Source organism: Blennius ocellaris (assembly GCF_963422515.1).
Source record: "Blennius ocellaris genome assembly, chromosome: 5".
NCBI classification, from domain to species: domain Eukaryota; kingdom Metazoa; phylum Chordata; class Actinopteri; order Blenniiformes; family Blenniidae; genus Blennius; species Blennius ocellaris.
In genome coordinates this window covers 22,383,221-22,404,662 of record NC_137654.1, presented here as the reverse complement: position 1 = coordinate 22,404,662, position 21,442 = coordinate 22,383,221, and the positions used below count along the sequence as shown (strand labels likewise).

At 42.5% G+C, this 21,442-nt stretch overlaps 3 protein-coding genes across 3 annotated transcripts; 1 reads left to right on the top strand and 2 right to left on the bottom strand.

Moving 5' to 3' along the window:
• Positions 1–235: 235 nt before the first annotated feature.
• LOC308130087 (voltage-gated purine nucleotide uniporter SLC17A9-like) lies at positions 236–8,787 on the bottom strand. The gene is made up of 13 exons (XM_080496278.1): positions 8,626–8,787; positions 6,840–7,037; positions 5,825–5,964; positions 4,605–4,704; positions 4,274–4,398; positions 3,573–3,672; positions 3,369–3,465; positions 3,162–3,249; positions 3,052–3,086; positions 2,515–2,630; positions 2,009–2,064; positions 1,891–1,920; positions 236–1,789 (listed from the first exon to the last, which is right to left on the bottom strand). Exons 1-13 carry the CDS (start codon positions 8,748–8,750, stop codon positions 1,620–1,622), a joined length of 1,380 nt encoding a protein of 459 aa, XP_080352404.1. The 5' UTR covers positions 8,751–8,787; the 3' UTR covers positions 236–1,619.
• Positions 8,788–9,156: 369 nt separating this feature from the next.
• Positions 9,157–13,648, bottom strand: LOC308130616 (glucose-induced degradation protein 8-B homolog; the record flags this gene model as incomplete). The annotated part of the gene is made up of 4 exons (XM_080497029.1): positions 9,157–11,241; positions 11,870–12,067; positions 12,301–12,497; positions 13,528–13,648. 4 exons carry the CDS (start codon positions 13,646–13,648, stop codon positions 11,068–11,070), a joined length of 690 nt encoding a protein of 229 aa, XP_080353155.1. The 3' UTR covers positions 9,157–11,067.
• Positions 13,649–17,163: 3,515 nt separating this feature from the next.
• dnajc5aa (DnaJ (Hsp40) homolog, subfamily C, member 5aa) lies at positions 17,164–18,080 on the top strand (the record flags this gene model as incomplete). Its single annotated transcript, XM_080495966.1, has 4 exons — positions 17,164–17,273; positions 17,365–17,578; positions 17,678–17,849; positions 17,977–18,080. 4 exons carry the CDS (start codon positions 17,164–17,166, stop codon positions 18,078–18,080), a joined length of 600 nt encoding a protein of 199 aa, XP_080352092.1.
• Positions 18,081–21,442: the final 3,362 nt, after the last annotated feature.

The window sequence follows — 21,442 nt, the reverse complement described above, 5'->3', positions numbered from 1 at the left end:
CTGCCGACATCTTTGAAAATCTGTTGCTTTTGAAAACGTCCTCATTTGTATGTGCTGCAGTATTTGATATCACTATAAACGTAATCTAACTAAACCTTATCCAACATATAAAATAACACATTTCATTTCACATACTAACAGGTATCATGTACATCATGCCAGGTATTTCATAAAGAGTAGAGTCACACTTGACAAAATCAAAGAAAGTTGGTTTAATAAATATATACATGTCATAATACATTCCCATTCATTTTATTTACATTTAGCAACAAAATAACTAATGAGACGCGTGGTCTCGAGACTGAACCTGCCGACAGCGAGCCTGGAAGGGAGAACCCAGCCCTCCAGGAGGTATAGGAAGCCTGGAACAAAATCCAAATGAGCAAAACACAATTCCAACTTAATGAGTTTTGTTTCTTAACCGCCAATTTCCAGAGCAGAATAATGACACTGCACATGTACTTATTAATTTCACTGCCAAGAGCAAATAAAGTTGTATGTGGTAAATCAAGTCATCTCCTGGAAAAAAAACAACAACACACCATTAATATTGGTCAGGTTTTTCTATACAGGACATTTAAAACCAACAGGGTTTGGCCACAGCTCCGCACAAGGCCTGATTAAAAAAAAATCAGCGACACAATTTCTGATGAAATAAACTCACAAAGGGACACAAAAAAACATTTCAATATTCTGGGTTTCGAGGAAAAATTACTGAAAAATATAATGTATTAGTGAGAGTGTTTCAAAGTTTATTTATTTTTTCCATTATTATTGTCCTTTTCAGTCTCGTACCTCGTCTTTTTAGTGTAAACAAACAACATCAATGCCGTAATATCTCGTGACTTGATCTTGTTTTTAAGCTCCTGAAATTGAGAAACAAGCCCCCAAATCATCCAATGCCTTACACATTAGGTTCATTTTCCTTTAAGGAAAGGAATTCTGGACATTACACAAGTATTTATCTTTAGGCTTATTGCCCACATCATGTTTGCTGGTAATTGAATTTCTTAAAACAAAACAAAACCATACATTTCTTGATTTATTGCTTTTTCTAGTAAACTAAACTCCGAAAGGAGTTCAGGCGTCATCCAGAAATCATATTTGTTTGTCTTTTATATTAAGTGTAACGAGTTATTTAGACTAAAAGAAAACCAAAAGACAACAAATTAGTGGTCTACACTTTGTAAGAATTGAATTTTCTACAGTGTACTGATGTTTACCTGAGTTTATTTGCTTGTTCGAATTTAAAAACTTTGGCTACGATTCACTTGTTAACATGTAAAAATGTAAAGAGTTTCAGATGGAAGTCAAACACATCAAATATACAATTTTTTTTTTTTTTTTTACAAAGCAGCTCAAAGCATAAACAACCAGAGTAATCTGGAATCAGGATTTAAAACAACTGAATACTGAATACTGAATACTGAAGCTCCTTCATTTCGAATCTGAAGTATTTTCACAAAAATATCTAGTTCAGACTCCTGTCGACACAAAAAGATTCTTAATGAACTCTAAGCTATATTATTTTTGTACCGTTTGCGAAACAAAATTACTGCCTGTTTAAAAAAAAAATAAAAAATTCCTATCAAAAAAGCACAGAGAAAACAGAAGTAAACTCAAATCAGATTCACTGAGTTGTAATCGACGAGGTCGACTCGATGGGCGTCTCCAAAGATGAGGTAGACCACGAGGCCCGCAGTGTTCACGAGGGTGATGAGGGAGAAGACGGTGGCCCAGGAGTGCGAGACCTCGATGAGGTAACCTGAGAGCGAGACCAACACCAGTCCTGCGAAAAACGCCAGAGGAAAGACACAAACCGGCGTTTGAATACGAGCTCACGTTCCCGACGGGATTTCCCATGTGAAGTTTGAAAGAAAATAAACGCACCTGAAAAAGCTCCCATCGTGTTCATGAAACCTGTCGGAGGAAAGAACGTTGGAGTGAAACAAGATGACGGTTTGAGGGGGGGGGGGGTTAGTGAAGGCTTGCCTTGTGGGTAACGTACCGTAGAGAGCGCCCGCGCAGGACGGCGTGAGGTCCTGCACGTTCACGGACACGCCGCTGGATGGATCACAAATGTACGATTTTTTTTTAATGCAAGTCTCATGTCGTGTGGTAACAACAAGCCTTCAGAGTTTTCTATTTTCGGTCGGAAATTAAATCAGGAGTGTCAAATTCGAGTCAGACGGACCAGTGAAATAGAGCCGCGTTCGCCAATGCATTTAAACTTGACTGTTTTTCCTATGTTTTGGCGTCGAGTGTAGGTGATTAAAATGTCTATATTTTTGATATAGTGGTTTGATACATCGTCCAACCAAAACACTCAAAAACATTGTACAGATTGCAAACAAATGGAAAAAGACAACCGACGCATCCCATCAAGTGACCTATAGTGATAAAGGTCACTTTGAATAGTATGCGTCTTTAAAAGTCAAACAACTACAGTAATTAGTTTTTTTTTTTATTATTTTCGAGACACCGACAAATAAACGCTCCACTTGTCAAACGTACCTGCTGGTGAACGTCGACGCACCCACAGAGATGGAGACGACCGTCACAGCAGTGCGAAACGACACTCCTCTGGCCAGAATGATGATAAAGATACTCGACACACCCATGGCAATGAACTGAGGACGCAGAGAGTCGCGGGTGAGACATTCGAAGGCACAGACTACGGGCGTAAAGTAAACCAGCGTCGCGAAAACCTTCGGACATACGACTGAAAGTCCTTCAGAAACTGTGGATAAAGACAATGGCACTGACTAGATGGGATATTTGTGTTTGCAATAGTATTTGATTTCATTTAAGAGCCTACACTGACAGCTCGTAAACCGTTACGGAGACGACCGTCGTTCTACATTTCTCAAAGGAAGAAAACTTGTAAAGCCTGTAATGGCATGTTTGACACAGCTGGTAAAAGAAATTCCTGGAAGAATACTTCAGTAGCATCAGGTCAGACCTCCCCCCTGCACTCCAGGCACCTCCAACAACCACACAGGTTAAGAAAAAAAAAAAAAAGCATCAGCAGGACTGGATTCCTGTACTTACTTGCGTCGTTTTTCTCACAAAGGGTAAACCACAGCCTGCGGAGAGAAAACTGGCGTCAGCGCAACTCTGCTACGGTGAACATCTCGCGATTGCATCTGTTATACTTGTACCTTGGCTGAGGAGGAAATCCGAAAAGTAGCCTCCGAATATTGCTGATGGTATGGCGATCACCCAGGGAACCACATTGTACACCCATGTCTGGAACGAGCAAGCAAAACAAATGACGTGTCACTAAACACAGCGTCAGCGTCGAAAAGTGTCTGAAGGGTTTCGTCAGTCGGTGACTGACTGATTAACGGCTGCTCGCTCAGAAATACCTCTGCGTGTGGAAACGTTTCTTTGAAGTATGTCGGCAGCCACGATAATAAAACAAAGGATGTGCTGCAAGTGCACATATGAGCAATCACCATGGCCCTGAGAGAGAGAGAGAGAGAGAGAGAGAGAGACGGGGGTCAGGATTTATCAGCACAGGTATGACAAGATGTGGTTATAAATGAATGAAAGAAGGAATAGAGTGATACCAAATCGGTGGCTTCTTAACAAGACTCAGCCAAGGGGTCCTGGACACGCTGCGCTGTGGGTTCATCTTTGCTTCCGCCTGCCCCGGCGGCACAACTTGACCTGAAGCACATTGAAAGTATAAATTTAACATTATGTGCTTCATTTGCTCGACGACAGGCTGGTTTTGGGTCACAGGCCAAATGTTTGCCACCGGTAAGTCAGAGTCGTGAATCTTGGGTCAATCCGCATTGAGTTAGCAGTAATGTTGACGCAATTATTATTCATAACAACACGAAAGAACAACTCAACAGCTTTAAGTAGTCATTTTCTTCAGACTCAAATGGAGTCTGCAGAAAAATGATTGCTGCCGAAAACGAGACACAGGAACGACTCCGTCTGAAGATTTATTAACGTTTAAAAAAAAGAAAGATTTGATCCGTTAGATACTATGTCTGTCATGTACTGTCTATATAACATATTTATTGTGCAAGCCATGGCTTGGCAAAATTTAGAAAAGAACATATATTTTCTGACTGACACCATTTCGCTTTTCTCTGTTAAAACGAAAACTACAGTCGTCATTTTTTCATGCTTACTTAATGAATAAAAGTACAGAAAACACCAAGAGGTCACAGCGCACCTCCAAGCTGGATGTCAATTTTCAGAACGCAACAAAGGCTATGTGCTTCTTCCTACCTAACCTATGGTCTGATTACTGTACCTTTTATTAAACACAACCAGACGAGAAGGGCCCAGAGTGACGACATGAAGCCGGTACAATAGAAGACACTTTCCCAGCCGAACCGGTCGAGCATCAGTGAACCGATCCCTCCGGCCAACAATGTTCTGGAAGAATGAAAGGCATCTGAAATCAATACGTGCTTGAATCTGAACTGGTGTGTGTGTGTGTGTGTGTGTGTGTGTGTGTGTGTGTGTGTGTGTGTGTGTGTGTGTGTGTGTGTGTGTGTGTGTGTGTGTGTGTGTGTGTGTGTGTGTGTGTGTGTGTGTGTGTGTGTGTGTGTGTGTGTGTGTGTGTGTGAGTGTGTGTGTACCCGAGTGCGGAGCCGCTGTGCATGGTGCTCATTAAAAAGGCTCTGTCCGCCTTCACCACTCGCTGTGAACACAGGCTGGCCAGAGACGGGAAGAAAACACCTGGAAGACACCGTGACGGGATTTATCTCACATCTGTGAACTCGGAAAACTCCGTCACCTCTTAACTCAACTCAATCCCCAGCTCGCCCAGACATATCCATACAAAACAGAACAAAAAAAAATAAAAAATACAATTATTATGGTGGAAGTCGTGGAGCTGCTATTCACGGGACGAGAGCGGGATTTTAGAATATTTGTTTGCGTTGAGTGGAAAATTCATCTCCGAGTGCCGGTCGGCTTAATTTCACATATTGAGAAACAGCTACCTTTAATTCAAGATCTGAGTGGGAAATATATGTATTCACACACACACACACACACACACACACACACACACACACACACACACACACACACACACACACACACACACACACACACACACACACACACACACACACACAGACACACACACACACACACACACACACACACACACACACACACACACACACACACACACACACACACACACACACACTTCCTGTTATCCCTGCTTGTTACCTAGCAACTACTCTTACTAAACCACAACTTCCCATGTTTGATTTATTTCACTGCAGCCAAAATGGATTTTACTGGCGAGCTGCTCTCCAGGGCTGATATATTTTATTATTTAGATTTGATTTGATCAGTTTATACCTGTTTTGGGAGGGCCGGATATCAATTTCTTAAAATAAATTAAAAAAATAAAGCACAGGCACTTGATACTTAAAAGAAGCTAAAAATGTACACAAATATACCTTTTAATTTTAATATGATCGAAGCCTGAGTCTTCTGTATGCATCTAGACCTTCAAATTTAGTTGTCTAACAAAGTAATATCTCTACTAAACTCTGATATCTCTCCTTGCTTCCTCAGGGTACAAATATAAGCGATAAATCAGCACTTTGACGTCGGATTAGACACAATGCTGCTCTGACTGCTCACTGCTAGTCGCCCACAAAGAAGAGAACATCCTGTTACCCTTATGTAGAGTCTTTATGTCTGTCTGATTTTCGTCTTGTCAACTACCTTCAGGCAAGAAAGTTAAGATAAATGCATCCCTAAATATATATATATATATATATATACATAAGCTTTAAGCATCAATTTCTAAATGGGAAACGGGGCCACGACTCACCCTGCAGGACTCCCATCAGGAATCTGGCCACAGTCATGAGAGCCAGGGTGTGTGAGCTGAGGTGAACCAGCAGAGGAGTCGCAACCGTGATCAGAGTCCATGAGACCGTAGACACGAAGAGGACGCGCTCTCCTCCAATCCTGAGTAGCAACAAGACAGTTAACAACTCAACAAACAGAGCCCTGATTCACAGTTGCATTGAAAGATCGCAATCAGGGCGGGTGGGAAACAACATCTAACTTCCCCTCATAATGACTAATGGGCCTTCACCAGCAGATCAGACTGAAGGCAAAGATTTTATTTTGAAATTGAGATTTTAAAAAAAAGAGATTTCTAACAATCCATGCTTTTAACTGTCGGAACACTCTTGGTAAATTCTGGTTGAATGTTTGATTTAACGCAGTCAAAGATGTTTGTAACAGCTGTTGGGATCCATGAGTGATTAAAAAAGTAATTATTGACGTGTGCTAGTTAGAGGCGCTCACTTTGAATAGCATGGTTTAACCTACAGCTCCATATTAGTAATTTCTCTATTTCTCATATATCACTTTGGCAACTGTCATACATTATCAAGGCAATAACTACTAAGAACTAACTAAAAAACAATTATGCAAGAAGAACATATAGGTACATATATGCACACATATATACGTGCATATATGTACCTATACAGGTACCTGTATGCACACATATATACATGCATATATGTACCTATACAGGTACCTGTATGCATGTATATGTGTACACATATATGTACATATATGTGTACATATATATAAATAAATATACATATAATATAGGAAAATGGCCAATTTTATATATGTCAAATATATTAAAAACCTATATCAAAACCTATATTAAAACATATATGTTTATATAGATTCTTTCCATGTGTGTGCCTCTATGAAATACACCACAATGATTTCACGACACAAAATTACAAATTTAATTGCATGTTTCTGGATTGTAAGCCACTGAGAAACCCACCGAGACACGAGCTGAAGGAGTTACTTACTTGTCACTGGCGTGTCCGCCCAGGACCTGTGTGATGCAGTACCCCCAGAAGAACCCCCCCAGAGCCAGCCCGGAGTCGATTTTGCTCCACTGGAACTCCACGGCCATCGTGACCACACAGATGGGCATGGCCATCCTGGCACAGTAAAGCAGGCAGGTGCCGATAAACAGCATCACGATCCATTTCTGGGCCAGAGGTCTGTGAGGACAAGTGGACGTAGACACAAACACAGTTTCTTGCATGAAGCACATTTTGCTCAGTGTGAAGACTGAAGCCACACCGCGAATGGCGGCATAATCGAACAGGGGGAAAAAAAACAGTTGAGCAACAATAGCAACCATCATGAATACATATTATAAGAATGTATATTAATACTGTGGTTTCAGCTACACACAAACTAATGCATGCATTTTAGGGTCCTGTATGATACTGACCCATCAGGTCAGGAAGATGATACCCCCTCCCCCTCCAGGGTTTATGAGCACAGAAATACAAAAAGGGGTAAAACCTTCACATGAAGTTCAGTCACCTTCTCGTGTTTCAGAGAAATGAGAGGCGAAAACTCCTGCACAGCGATGAACTTCTAGGACCGGGATTAGACACATCCTGTGTTGAGTGTTTGCGTTCGTCAGCGGGCCGTCACACTGCCGAGCCTCGTGTCGCCACACCGCATCTGCAGTGGCTCCCTGTGGCTTTTTCACCCACAAATACCTGCTGCTCGCCATGAGCGTTTTATTTTTTGACTTTGATTGTGAAGGTAGCGGATCATATGTCATATGTGAACCGGTACTAAATACGGAGTAGAACCATGGCTGGAGGGATGTTGCACCAGTTTACAAACTCATGCTGGAGAAAATCAAAACTTCCTTTTGTGGGTGCTGGTGCATTATTAACCTACATAGACTTAGTGAGCAAAGCAATGAACACTAAAGTCAGTCAGTATAATATGTAAAAAATAAAATAAAAACAGGAACACCAGGTTCAACGAGGAACTAGGTACAGCTGATTTGGTTAAATGAGGAGCACTACTCCTAATGCTGCATCACAACTCATAGAGAGCAGACGGTCAAGGTGATTCTAACATGATGCACATAAAATATGTCATCCAACCTGAACTTAAAGACTGAACAAAAAGAGAGGTGCAAAAAAAACCTCCACACCTTCACATAGCGTGTGCTGTATATAGACACTATGTGTCACACGAAGCTGAAAGGTCAATGGCTTTTGGAAGTTTAAAAAAAAATAAAGTTTTTTAATGTATTTTAGTAATTTGCAGTTGCAGTGTGTCAACACAATGCCTCGTTAAATTAAGGCACTATAACAAGACACGAAAAACGACAAACTTTCAATTCGGTTATTTGAGTGTGTGTGATCAAAACAAATGACATTTGAAGAATTTTTTATTAATGCCACACCTTCGCTCCATTACGTAAGTGCCTCGCGTTGCTGCCGCCGTCAAATAGCTCTGGTTACATTATTATGAACTGTAACCGTCAGGATCACGAGAATAAATAAACGCGTTGACCTTTAAGAGGAAACTGATGTCAAACCTGGGGACGAGTGTGAACAGGACAGACGTTCACACAGGATCTTGTCAAGACTATTAAAGGGTTAAGAAACGTGCAGAAACACGCTCCCTTGAATGTCTCAGTAAACGCAAGTTCAGTACAAAGAAAAGCCAACTTGAGTGTATTTCAATCACATAACTCCCAACAGGCACATAATGACCGAAGAAGCCGCCACGCTCCCCGACAGGAATCTGGACAGTTTAAACTAAAAACCTCACCTCGGCCACAGGTTTTTATTCACGGAGTCCTTCCTGGCAGACGCATAGGGTCGATAAATCCTGGGCTCCTGGACTGAACCGTTTGCGTCCCTGCTGTGGTCTACGCACGTGCGATCGGCAGCCATCCAGTGCACACCGGTGTGTTTGCAGTGATCTGTGCCACTGTCCCTCGCGCCCCAGAGAGCCGTCCCTTCAGCCGAGCAGCGTTTCCTCAGGCGTACGAGCCAAACGAGTCAAACTTGTTGAAACAAAACTCAGCCCGCTTGTGATTTTCTGCACCAACAGTAGAGGTGCTCCTTGGAAAGACAAGAGTCATTTGCATATTGCTCGAGTGAGTTAATGCTTTTTTTTTTTTTTTTTTTTGCAATCACGCTTGGGGAATTTTTTTTAATGAAGTGTTAAAAGTACTTGTGTGTGTGTGAAGGAGGAGAAAACGAAATGACGCCACACACGTTCTTATATGGTTCACAAAAGTTGTTTTTTTTATTGTAATAACTGCAAATCTGATCTTAAAAATGTGGAATAATAAAAGATGCGAGCTTTCCGAGTCTCGGCATTCATCAAAGCCAATATCTATAAAGACAATACAACCTTAAAATAAATTAAGGATGAACAACTAGCAGCAAGTTTTTTTTTTTTTTTAATTCTTATTATTATATCTATGTATTATATATTTATAAAAGTAAACAAAAGAAGCACAGGTGCCTTTTTCCCCAGTGGAAAACAGAAAGTTACGTACATGCAGGTAAAGTGGAACTTGTTGAAAGAGTGGCACGGATCAGCTTTAAGATGCTTCAGATCAGTGATTCTCAACTGGTGGGTCACGACACTAAAAGCTGCCAACATGTTCTTTAAAAAAGAAAAAAGAAAAAAAAGAGATAAAAATCAACTAATCACAAAGTAAGTTGACGGTTGCTTACACATCCTGTCGAGCATTATGATAAACACGGCGATATTGAGGACGTCATTTTGTCCCGAGCAGTGGAGCGTTGACAGAAGAGGAAATACAGGTCAGTCGAGAGAAACGATTTAAGAATAAAGGCTGGAATTACTAAAGGGAGGGGGTTTTGCTTGAACTAAAATGAAGCTAATATAGAAGGGAGGAGAAGTCCTTGTCAACATCACTCATTCAGCGATATTGTTGTTGTTCTTGAATCGGCTCTTGATTTCCGTTGTGGCGCGTCGTTGAGGGACGACGGTGGGTCCAAAGCCCAGACCAGCTGAGAATCACTGACTTCAAGAGTAGAAAGACCTCCTTTTCTTAGTGATTTTTATTTCAGTCGCATAACCGAGAAACCTCCGTCGTTCGCTACGATCCGGTGACGCAGATCTTTACCCTGGACCGGTTCAGTTCGTCGCAGGATAAAACAAACACGTCACACGCTAACACGCACACCTGCGAGCAACTTGGAATCAGTGCGACCGAAATAAAAACAACTTTATGCTGAGATTCAAATCCAGAGACGGTTTCAAGCATCATCTGAACCGTCTCCTGGGGGGGGGGGGAATTTATTCGGCTCACCGATGATACGATAAGCTTAAAAAAGTTAAGGACGATAAAAGAACGATGCAGAATTAGAGGATTGAAATAAATGGGATTTCATCGGGCCCAAACTTCTCAGTATCAACAAGCCACAGACAAGCTTACTGAAGGCAGTGCACACTGTAGGGGGGGGGCAAGGCCACCGCGGCTTAACGCCGTCTCCGATTTAAACCCGTCTGTCTGGACTTTCTTCACCGTCTCAAACCCACACGACACGATGAATTTTCCAGACAGCCCCATGTTATAGACGCGTCTTGAGCGTACAGCCAAATTTCATGGCGTCAAAAAAGGATTGTTCCGGACCTTACGGCAAACTGCCTTGCATTGTCACAAATAAAAATCTGAAAATGTTACGTTGAAATAATACATTAATAAAGTGTAACTTAAAAAAAAAAAAGTCATATTTTGTTTATTAAATTCTGATTTTAAACTCTACTGCAGTAGATTATCTCAATCTAGACATGCCTTCAGTGAAAAAAGGACAATTATATCTCTGGTGTAGCCCCACGCAGTATTTACATCATTAGCTCTCGTTCTCACAACATAAAAGCCTCCATGTGGGGGGGGGGGTCACAATAAATAATACTACCAGTTTATGTTTCCAAAAGACAAAATATAAAACAGCAATTTGAACTTTGTCGTCAACGAGATCTAAAAAAAATCCAAGATCTTTAATTAAACTAAATAGTTTCTGTCACTTTGCAAATACAGCAATTTACAGTTTGCACAATAAGTAAAGTGTCTTATGAATGAAACGTGAAAAAGAAAAACAACCCAAAAAAAACCAACAAAAAAAAAAAATGTAGCATTTGTTTATACACATGTTACCTGGTTGTCACACAGTCACTGACTGATAATAAATTAAGGGGGGGGCGTGGAAGGCGGTTGGTCTGCTGTGTTCACTTGGGGTCCTCGATGGTGCCCGTGCTCAGGTCAGTCATTTTGGGGTATTTGACCTTCTTCTGGTCCAACTCGTTCTGAGCCCAAAGGAGCAACTTGAGGAGTTTCGCCAGCTTGGGCGTCGACTCCCTGTTTTCATAGTCCAGTACAGCTTGGTTCACCTCGCTCCACACCTGTGCAGAGACGCACGCGACAGTCAGACCGAGACACGCTTTTCTAAAAAGTTTCACTGCGGCGGTGCAGATAAGAGCAAGCAATGTCATCCATCCATACAGCTAAACCATAACATCCTGTATCGCCTGGACTCCCGGAGGCAGGTTGGATTATCTGGCACTAAAATGTTAACCAGCAGATGATTCAACTCCTGCAGGTTAAGAAGTGTGGCCTCCGTATACTGACTGACGCACACTGGGAATAAACCGCAAACGCCGACCCCGGTCGTCCAGATAGATGTGATTTCACTGTGGTAAAAATGTATAACGGACGATTTACTGTAAACTAGTTTGTTGCCAATCAGCCCAACTCCAGTGATGCTTCATAGTCCCAACTTTTAGACAGGATTAATTTCAGGGGCAAAAATGACATCCAGTTACAGCAACATGTGTTTAGCAATATGCAATAGAACACTTCCTAAAAGCAAATTATCACAGCAAATGTCAATGTGTCGAGCTCGATCATCACTTTGCAAGGGAAGTTAAAGTGCTTAAATGTTCTTAATCAACTCAGAAAACTTTTGACAAATATTAACTACGTGGACCAGGTTATGAAAAAAAACAACAACAAAAAAAACCAGTAGCCCACCTTTTGCCGCTGCATCATGTTGAGCAGGTCTCCAAAGGGCGACTCCTCCGGGTTGTCGAAGGCCAGCAGGGCGAGCGTCCGCTCCATCTCAGTCAGACACTCCCGGCTCTCCTCGCCCTGCTCCGCCAGCTGCGTCTGAGCGAACTCCAGCGCCGACTCCGTCTCTCTTAGCCTGATCAGCTCGATCAAATGTTGCTGCTGCGGGAGGGAGAACCAAAACACAAGCGCTGATGTTCGCATTCAACTGGGAAAGGCATAATCTCAACCTGGACAGCAGCAGCGGGCTGGATTCTAAAAAGGAGATAAATGTTTATTCATATTTACCACAACAAACTTCCAACACTGTCAAAGAGCAAATGTTCATTTCAAGCGGGAGTTTCCGCTCCAAAGAACAAGCGCGGTACAATCAAAAGCAAATGGTTGAGACGTACCTGCAGGTGAAAATACAAGTATCGATTGGTGTCGAGCAGCTCTGGATGTAGACTGTTGATAAGTGCAATAGCTTCCTGTATCTGGCCCTTCAGGATCATCTCTCGAATCTTTATCCTCTCATCCAAAGAGTCCAGGTCCACGCTAGGCTCGATACCAGACTCCATCCGAAACTTCTCCGCTGCCTCTTTGAAGCCCTCTTCAAACATATGAAACACACACAAACAATGTGGAGAAATGCTGACTATTACACAAAGATAATAACCATGTGATTTCACTATTTTAACAGTGGATTTTCTCCAAATTACCTTTGATTTTTAACTGAACGCACAATCAAAACGTGAGAAACACTTTCACCTGTCACACGTTAGCAAATTTCTGTTCTACACAAGAATGTGGAAAAATAAAAAAAAAACATCAGAAAAGCTCAATATAAATACTGTCAAATGTTAGGATGAATAATACTAAATAGAATTGAATCACGTTATTGTAATGCAGGTAACACTGCAGACAGAAAGTATAAAAGTATCATTCACCCAAGTTGTTTTAACAACACTGCTGGTTGACAGCTAAATCTATTAATTTAATCATCATGAGGGAATAAAAATATACCTTTGTAAGTGTTAGCTGTTGCAGCTACGGGTAGAAATGGAGCAATCTCACAGGGTTACATTCAACCCAGATCTCAATTTTTATTCTCCGAGTAAAACTAAGAAACAAAACAGCAGCCTTGCTTATACCGTCAGATTTTAAACGGTGACACACGTACTGCTACTGTGCATTTCCAGATTACTGGTGTTCATACAGAGGCTGACATCAAGGAGTGGCTGAGTTCCTTTCATGCGTTTTATTTTATTTGCGCAAGTCTGAAAGCTGTGTACTTTACGGATATAGTGGGGGGAAAAAAGATTGCCTTTATTACTAAAAAAAAAACCAAGTTGTTGGGTATTTAAAAGAGATCAGTGCATTTCAAAGCCTTGGATGCAGCTGGGAACATACTGTCAAAGTCAGCTTTATTTGTCAAATGTGCCAAATGCATGGCATACAGCCCAGATGAATACTGTATTGTCTCATTCATCAGTTCACAAAATAAAGATATGCTGTTTATTATTAATATGCAAACAAAAAGTAGGGAAAAAAATATAAAACTGATAAGTATTTCGTCATGAAGAAGACCAGCTGTCCCACTGTAATACCGATGGACGAATAGATGTAAAACCGGGTCTCACCTGTAACCAGGTAATTCATAATGAGCCGGTTCATGTCCGCCCTCTGTATGTGCACATTGTTTAATTTGTCCATCCACTCTTCTTTCGTGATGTCCTCTGGCTTTTCAGCATAACTCATCATTGGGATCCTGCAAAAGGGAACGAAGCCATTGGGGAGGGGGGGAAAGAAAGCAAAACGTGAGCAAGGCTGACACAGCTCGGCCACACTCTGTACCTGCACGACCACAGACCGCACACAGCCGCGGATTTAAAACACAACGCGGGCATGGAGGAAAACCCGCTCCCCCTGTCAAACGCCAGTAAATTAATAACACGCTATTTCTGGAGCTTTGGCGGCGTTTCGCGGTTTGCGGACGTGACTGAAACGAGACGAGTGTGTGGGGGGGGGGGGGGGGGAGAAATTCTCCGAGGCTTCCAAAACAAACTGCCATGGCGAGTTAGCCGCGCTCACAACAACTCACCGCGCGCGCACAAGCTCCGGAGATTACCGTTCCTCGCGGGCGTGAGACGTCCGTGATAATTCAGCGGCGGCGCACGGTCCTTACTGGGGCTCCGACTAGGGGGGGGGGGGGTGTCTGAAAAAAAACAAGAATAAGTGCGGACACACGGTCACAAGCTCTTTCGCGGCTAGCTAACTAACCGAGCTAATGTGATAACCTCGCGATACGAACGTCACACCCGCGCGCGTTCCCATTGGCGGATGCGGTGACGTCACGGTTGCCGAGGAACAGTCCGGTCAGTTAAACAAGTGAAAAGGCGATAAAAGGGGAATAAAGTGAAGATTTGTACACGAATAAAATCCAGGAACTGTGATTTATCTCTGTAACAAACAACCGATAGTTTAGCCTCTTCCTCATCCACACATTATTTTTTTTAACTGATATATATCTGAAATCATGGACAGATGAAGAAATAGTAGGGAGGAGGGCACCACACATAAATAGCCCCCCCACCTTTCACAATAGTCACATTTGTGTCTATGTTGGACTTTTATTTACATTTTTTCTGCATGTCCATGGGTCTTGTGAAGAGGGATTTTCATAGCTGCAGGTGGGACTATGAAAAGAGTCCTGAAGTCTCGTCCAACCAGTCCAAGCCACGGGCCACAGGTTGCAACGCCCAGACAGCCAATGGACGGCACAACGGCCACCAACCCCGCAGTTTTACATTTTTCTGTTTCAGATGAGATGAGATGAAATGAAATAAGATTTTTTTTTTAACGATAGGAAACTTTGCATTGCTGCTGCAGTATGTGAACAGTAAGAAAAGACTCACAGAGAATATGAACAATAACATTAATAATAACACATATCAAAGACAATTATAGAAAAACAGTATATTAACTTTGATAATATTTTTCATTTGTGCATGATGATGTTGGTTGAAATATACCAGGGATAATTTTATTATGGCACAGAATAAATTAATATAATATATATTCTCTATGAAAATAATCTCTTGTTGTGAAAGATTTGCATTTCTTGGATTATTCTCTTTTTATTTACCTTGGTGTTAGTTTTTTGTGAATCTTGTTCAGTCTTTTACTATTGATGTTTTATTCATTATTTCATTATATATTAATAATATTAATGATAATTAATAGGAACCCAAACTCAATGCTTGTCACTGCTATTGGAGGAGAGAAAAATAATAGCTATTGTGAATAAATGTAAAAGTAAGACATCAATTGATTGTGATTGATATGACTATAGTACAAAAGGTTATTGAAGCAATTGTTCAGCCTCTGACGTGCAATCAAAAACCATACAACACAAATCATGACATAATAATCAAGAAACTGGAGTTATGGTATCATTGGGGGGGAGTTCTACAGAGGATGAAAAGTTACTTAAGCAACAACCAACATAATGTGAAAATGGAAGAGAGGGAAGGATTGAATCATCCAAAACATATCAGATATGTCAATATATAATGAAAGGTTACACAACTTCTGCAGGGGAAACACAGTCACTGGGTAATGTACATGTATATGATAAAAATGGAAAAGTAATATTAAAGTATTGTATTACTGTACAATGCAGTATTGTGAACTGATACAAAATTGTTGAATAGGAATAGAGTATAATAGAATAGAATAGAATAGAAATATCTTATTCATCCCAGGGTAAATTATTGCAACATTGCGCCACACAGAAATAACACAGAATAAACAGTGTAGAAGTTGAAATGTCAATATGACAGCATGTAGTTAATTAAGTTATATTAAATATTAATATATACAGTTAACATAAGCACTGGTATTAGCGCAAAAGAAAGAAATGGCGAAGTCACAAAAAAAGTATTCCGGAAGCTTTACACTGTACAACCAATTTGTGGTCGGATTAATGTCGCCCTCCCTCTTTTTTGGACGATTAAAGTGAGTTTTTTCGGCTCCGCGTCGCGGCCGCGCTTCTCTCCTCCTCCTCCTTCTCCTCCTCCAGCATCCTCCTCGGGAGCGCGCACGCTGGGTCGCGGGCCTCGCGCGGCGGGGTGTCGAGGCGGGGTGGGCGGAGCCAGTGGACTGCTGCAGCTGTCCATGGTTGTGTAGTGGGAGCCACACAGCGTCCGGATACGTGCGGAGATGCGGCCATAGTCACGCTACACCGTCTTCAAACCACCAGCAGCCGGGATCGTTACTTCTGCAGCGCATCGCAGCCGAGTGAAAGGTGAGTCCCTCGCCTTCCCATCGCGTCTCCATCGCCTCCTTTTCCTCAAACACGCCGGCCCTTGCCCTTGAAAAAAAAAAAAAAGAAAATCACTGCCGACGATCCCATCCACCGTCTTCTTTGCATCCGAGAGCAGGCCGGGAAGCAAACCAACATGGATGCTGTGCGCCACGGCAGTGCAGCTGGTGATGCTGCCTGCACAGAGATTACGCTCCTCGCATCGTATTCCAGGCGTCTAATCCCCCCCCCCCACCCCCAGTATATTGACGGTTTACTGCAGACTGCGATCGCCGAAGGAGGGAAATCCCGTCGTCACCCCCACGAAACGGGCGACATTTATGGCTGAAACGGCGAAACGAGCTGAAGGGGGGCTTGGAATACAGGAGCAGCCAGAGATGACACCCATTTGGAGGCAGCTATATTCTTGAGAAAAGCCTTCACATGTTTTATATATATATATATATATATATATATATATATATATATATATATATATATATTTATTGACTCATTTTCATGAACCCCGCTGCGTTGCATTATGTTTCCTGTGCGAATGTCAAGATTCTCATTCACTTACAGCAGTGGAGGCATCAGGGGTCCTGCCAAGATGTCACACTTTCCCAGTAATCTATCAATCTATACATGCTGCAACCCCCCCACTGATCATCTTTTTTCTTTTTAAAATATAATATTTAATTTCAATAAATGCAATAAAGCTGTGATTTACTTTTTACTCAATTCTCTGCCTGCGTTTCCTTCCACACGACATGCACGGGACCTTTAAATCATGATCGCAGTGGGCCAGCTGTTGCGTTGCACAGGCCTCACTTTCCATGGAGGCCTGGCTTTTTTTTTTTTCTACCCCCCCCCCCCCCCCCCCCCCCCCCCCCAGACAAGGTTTGTTCGTCTGCAAATCAGCCCGTCATCGCCTTTTCTTCTCCTGTGTCCAGCCTGTGGAAAGTGAGGCATCATGGCCGACCATCAGAGGCAGCGCTCCCTGTCCACCGCGGGCGAGTCTCTCTACCAAGTGCTGGGAGTCGAGAAGTTGGCCACGACGGACGATATCAAAAGATCCTACAGGTGAGTGTCGGCAGACGGCCCGAGCTCACCGCCGCCGCCGCCAGTCGACTGTCTTTTGACCGACGACCTGCCCCTTAAAACATTTGCGCAGGAAGCTGGCGTTAAAGTTCCACCCCGACAAGAACCCCGACAATCCAGAAGCGGCGGATAAATTCAAGGAGATCAACAACGCCCACGCCATACTCAATGACCCCACGAAGCGCAATATTTACGATAAATATGGCTCTTTGGGGCTTTATGTGGCCGAGCAGTTTGGGGAGGAGAACGTCAACACCTACTTTGTCCTGTCGAGCTGGTGGGCGAAGGTAAGGCCAGAGAACCAGTTCATCCGCTCCCTTTGTCTGTCCAAAGACCTCTTATTGTGTGTCTCGGCCACTTCCAATCGACGCGCGTGTTGTTCGCAGGCTCTGTTCGTATTCTGCGGCCTGGCCACCGGCTGCTACTTCTGCTGCTGCCTGTGCTGCTGCTGTAACTGCTGCTGCGGAAAGTGTAAACCACGGCCGCGGGAGGGCCAGGACCAGGAGTTTTACGTGTCCCCCGAGGACCTGGAGGCCCAGCTGCAGTCCGATGAGAGAGGTGAGACCGAGGGGTGTGTGTCACGGACCGTTCTCTCTTCTTTGTTTTGTTTTTTTGTAAACATTTTCCGTGAGCGTTTTTTTTTTACGAGGCCCTTGTTGACCTGTGGTTTCCGTTGGTCAAACAGAGGCTGGCGGTGACCCCATAGTGCTGCAGCCGGGAGCGACGGAGACGACCCAGCTCACGTCGGACGGCCACTACTCCTACCACACCGACACCGGCTTCAACTAAAAAAAAAAACCCCCGCAATTCACGTCAATCCTTTGCCTGGGTGGGGGGGGGGTCCCACCTGCTTCCCCCCCTTGCTCCACCCCAGTGAGATAAAAACAAAGGGGCAATTCATCTTCCCACTTCCACAAAAAAACAACCAAGTAAATAAATAAATAAAGAGAGAGAGAGCGAGAGAGAGCCATGCAGCGGAGAGGGACTAGTAAGCATGGCCTGTTTTAAAAAGGAACTTGAACGAAGTCACAACCCGTACACTCCTCCTCCTCCCCCCCCCCCCCCCCCCCCCCCCGATCGGGCCGCCACGTGTTCACACCCCCATTGTGAGAAGAAAAGTGAAACAACTTCACTGTTTTTGCCTCTTATTTCTTCTCTTCTATTCCTTAAAGCCTTTAACAACCCCGGTCGCCAAACCCTACTGTCCCTTACCCCCCCCTTTTTTTTTTTTTGCATAATGGTGTAGCATGCACTGTTTTAGACAACAAGGACTCAAACGTTCAAACTTCAATCCTTTTGCAACATCTATACTTTGCGAAATCTCATCATGTGTGTGCAGAAGATTCAGCCAGTGAAGGGGTGGGGATGGGGGGGGGGGGTTACGAGATATTTCAGGCGAGAGGAATGAGGAGCCATGGTTCAGGAAGGTGTTGGAGGTGCGTGATTGTTGTCGGGTTTTTTTTTTTTTTTAGGTTTTCAGTGTCGTCGTGGAAACAACCGAGCGGTCGCCCACATTTCAGCCCGTCACTTTCTGATTCGCAATTGTCATTTCTGGGTTGTTGTTTTTTTTTTTTTTTTTACGTCGAAGCATGAGGTTGTCGAGGCGGCACGGCTTCACTTCCACAAACGCCTGCCGACGCAACGTTCCTACAGGAGATGTCGTTCATCGGTATTGGCTTCCGCCGCCTCTCGTAGGAACGTTGTCGCAGCAGTTGATTTGCAAAGATTCTGGGTAACCTTTGGGATTTCTCGCATTAATGGATGGGAAGGTGTGTCAGACCCAAGTCTGTCTCACTGGTGTTTCGCCTTCGCAGCAGCGAGAAGTGACATCCAACAACCCGGGGGGCCGTGACTTTGCGAGGACTCTTATCAATTATGCAGTTTTTTTGTTGAAACGTGTAGGTTATTGGGTTTTTTTGGTTTGTTTTTTTTACTGAGGTCCTGCTGCCTTTTCCTCTGGTGGTTTTAAATTTCCTCATGTGGGTCCCAGCTATTTTTAGAGACGTCACAATTAATCAAAGCGGAGAGAAATACATTTGATGTTGTTACTGTATTTATTTTTGGGAGGTTTTTGTGTGTGTGTGTGTGTGTGTGTGTGTGTGTGTGTGTGTGTGTGTGTGTGTGTGTGTGTGTGTGTGTGTGTGTGTGTGTGTGTGTGTGTGTGTGTGTGTGTGTGTGTGTGTGTGTGTGTGTGTGTGTGTGTGTGTGTGTGCTTTCACAGAGGCTTCAGCAGGGTGTGATCAGCCCTGCTTGAAAGGCAGATATAACAGAAGTGTGTCAACAGCAGCCACTTTTTCCAGATGATTAACATGCTTTAAACTCTTGATATATATATATATATATTCGGAAGTCAAAAGAAAAAAAATGTGTTACGCCAACTACAGAACATCCACCTAGAAGTACGTTATTTTTTATGATTGCCCTTTTTAGTCTTTGTGGATTTTTTTTATTTTTTTTTTTAGCTGAAGTCCCACGACTTTGATATTTTGTGATCGTTTCTCATCGTTGAGTCTTTTGAATCCGTGTGAAGATGCTCATCAGGCATATCATCTGCGAGTTAAACCACTTTTTTTTTCTTTCTTCATACTACTGAATTTGCGTACGTTTGCCACAAATCATTGCCACAAATCCGCCGTGTTCATCGTTCGCCACTTCCGTCGGGTTTCATGACTGCTAAATAATGTGTTTCAATGGTTTACAAGTGGTGAGCTCCCGTCGCCCACCCTCTGCTCTTAACGGTATGGATGTTGACCTCTGTGGCCCTCGTATGATGTTACCTGTAACCCTTTGATGAAACATAGATGTTCCCGTCATGGCTTTTTCATTGAGATACTGAAAAATGCTACTGTAAATGTTCTAAGTTGAATGCACTGTGTGTTTGAAAAAAAAAAAAAAAAAGAAGCTATAATGGATCAATGATCAGGAAATGACTACATAAAAAAAGACAATATAGTATATAGTGTAACTATAGTGAAATGGTTATATGATGCATTTTATTTTTTTGGTTATATTTATTTCATACTTTGTCATGTTTCAGATGATGATTGACTATAATTTCCAATGGTATGGTGTTGTAATGTAGCCATTAAAATTTGCAAGGAATGGTTTAATGGTTAAGGTCGCTTGTACATACACTTGGCCCATATAAAAGTATAAACCTTAACGTTTATGTTGTAGCATGGTAATTGTGTGTCTGGAAGAAAACAAGTGGGTCATTGATCTGATTTGCTGTTGTTGAATAAATGTTCCTCAACATTTTGACTGTCGTCATTGAGATCAATAACAGGGTGGGATTTATTTCTGTGCGACTTCGCACGTTCATCCTGGACAGATTCTATAATGTGAAGGAAGATTAAAGCTTACTTACAAGACATTTGTTAGATTTTCTAAGTAAATGTCAGAATATTACACTCTAAATACTCTGATAGGAAAGTCCTGCATTTATAATGGCGCATTTGTAAAAGCATATACATCAGTGAGGTAAAATATTAGAAGTACTTTTTAAAGGCATTTAGTTATAGATATAATGATCTTAGCTCATTGAAATGCAGATATTAATATTATCAGGACTTCACTGTTACAGTTGTGCATGGGCTAATCACTTGTTTATTCAATGACAGGATTTTTAAACCGATACTTTAATCTCAAATACAATACATAAGTCCCACAATGCCATTTTTGGTGTGCTTGTTCAGTTCAAAATGCAGCACAACTACTATTAAAGACATTTTTATGCATTTACCAAGACGACTTAAATTGAGAATATTGTTCAGTCTGTTTATTCAAAGCAAACTATTTTAAATAGATAAATTCCCTTAGTTTGTATGAAATTATCATGAATTGCAAAAAGTGTAAACATAATGAGCCTTGCCTTTGGGTAATAGAAAACCTGCTGATTCCTCAGCAGCAGCCCTGTCATCCCGCTGTGTTGATACCAGATTTCACCAGCAGATGGAGACAAGTTGTCAGTTTTACCAACCTCTCGCGTGACGTCCATCAAATATGTCCATCTTCCAAACTGCTTCATCAACTCAGGTTCACGGTGTGTTGGAGCCAAAACCAGCGGGCTGAGTGAAGACGGGTCTTACCGTGGATACGTCATCAGTTGGTCACATGACGAGCATGGAGAGGCAGACAGTTCATAGAAACAA

What these genes read in the sequence shown, in the direction of transcription:
- LOC308130087 (XM_080496278.1), bottom strand. Translation starts at nt 8,750, where the DNA reads ATGGCTGCCGATCGCACGTGCGTAGACCACAGCAGGGACGCAAACGGT. An exon ending in CCTGATGGGAGTCCTGCAGG is followed by an intron (nt 4,705 to 5,824) that starts GTGAGTCGTGGC and finishes GGTGTCTTCCAG; the next exon opens with GTGTTTTCTTCCCGTCTCTG. An exon ending in AAACGTTTCCACACGCAGAG is followed by an intron (nt 3,250 to 3,368) that starts GTATTTCTGAGC and finishes TGCTCGTTCCAG; the next exon opens with ACATGGGTGTACAATGTGGT.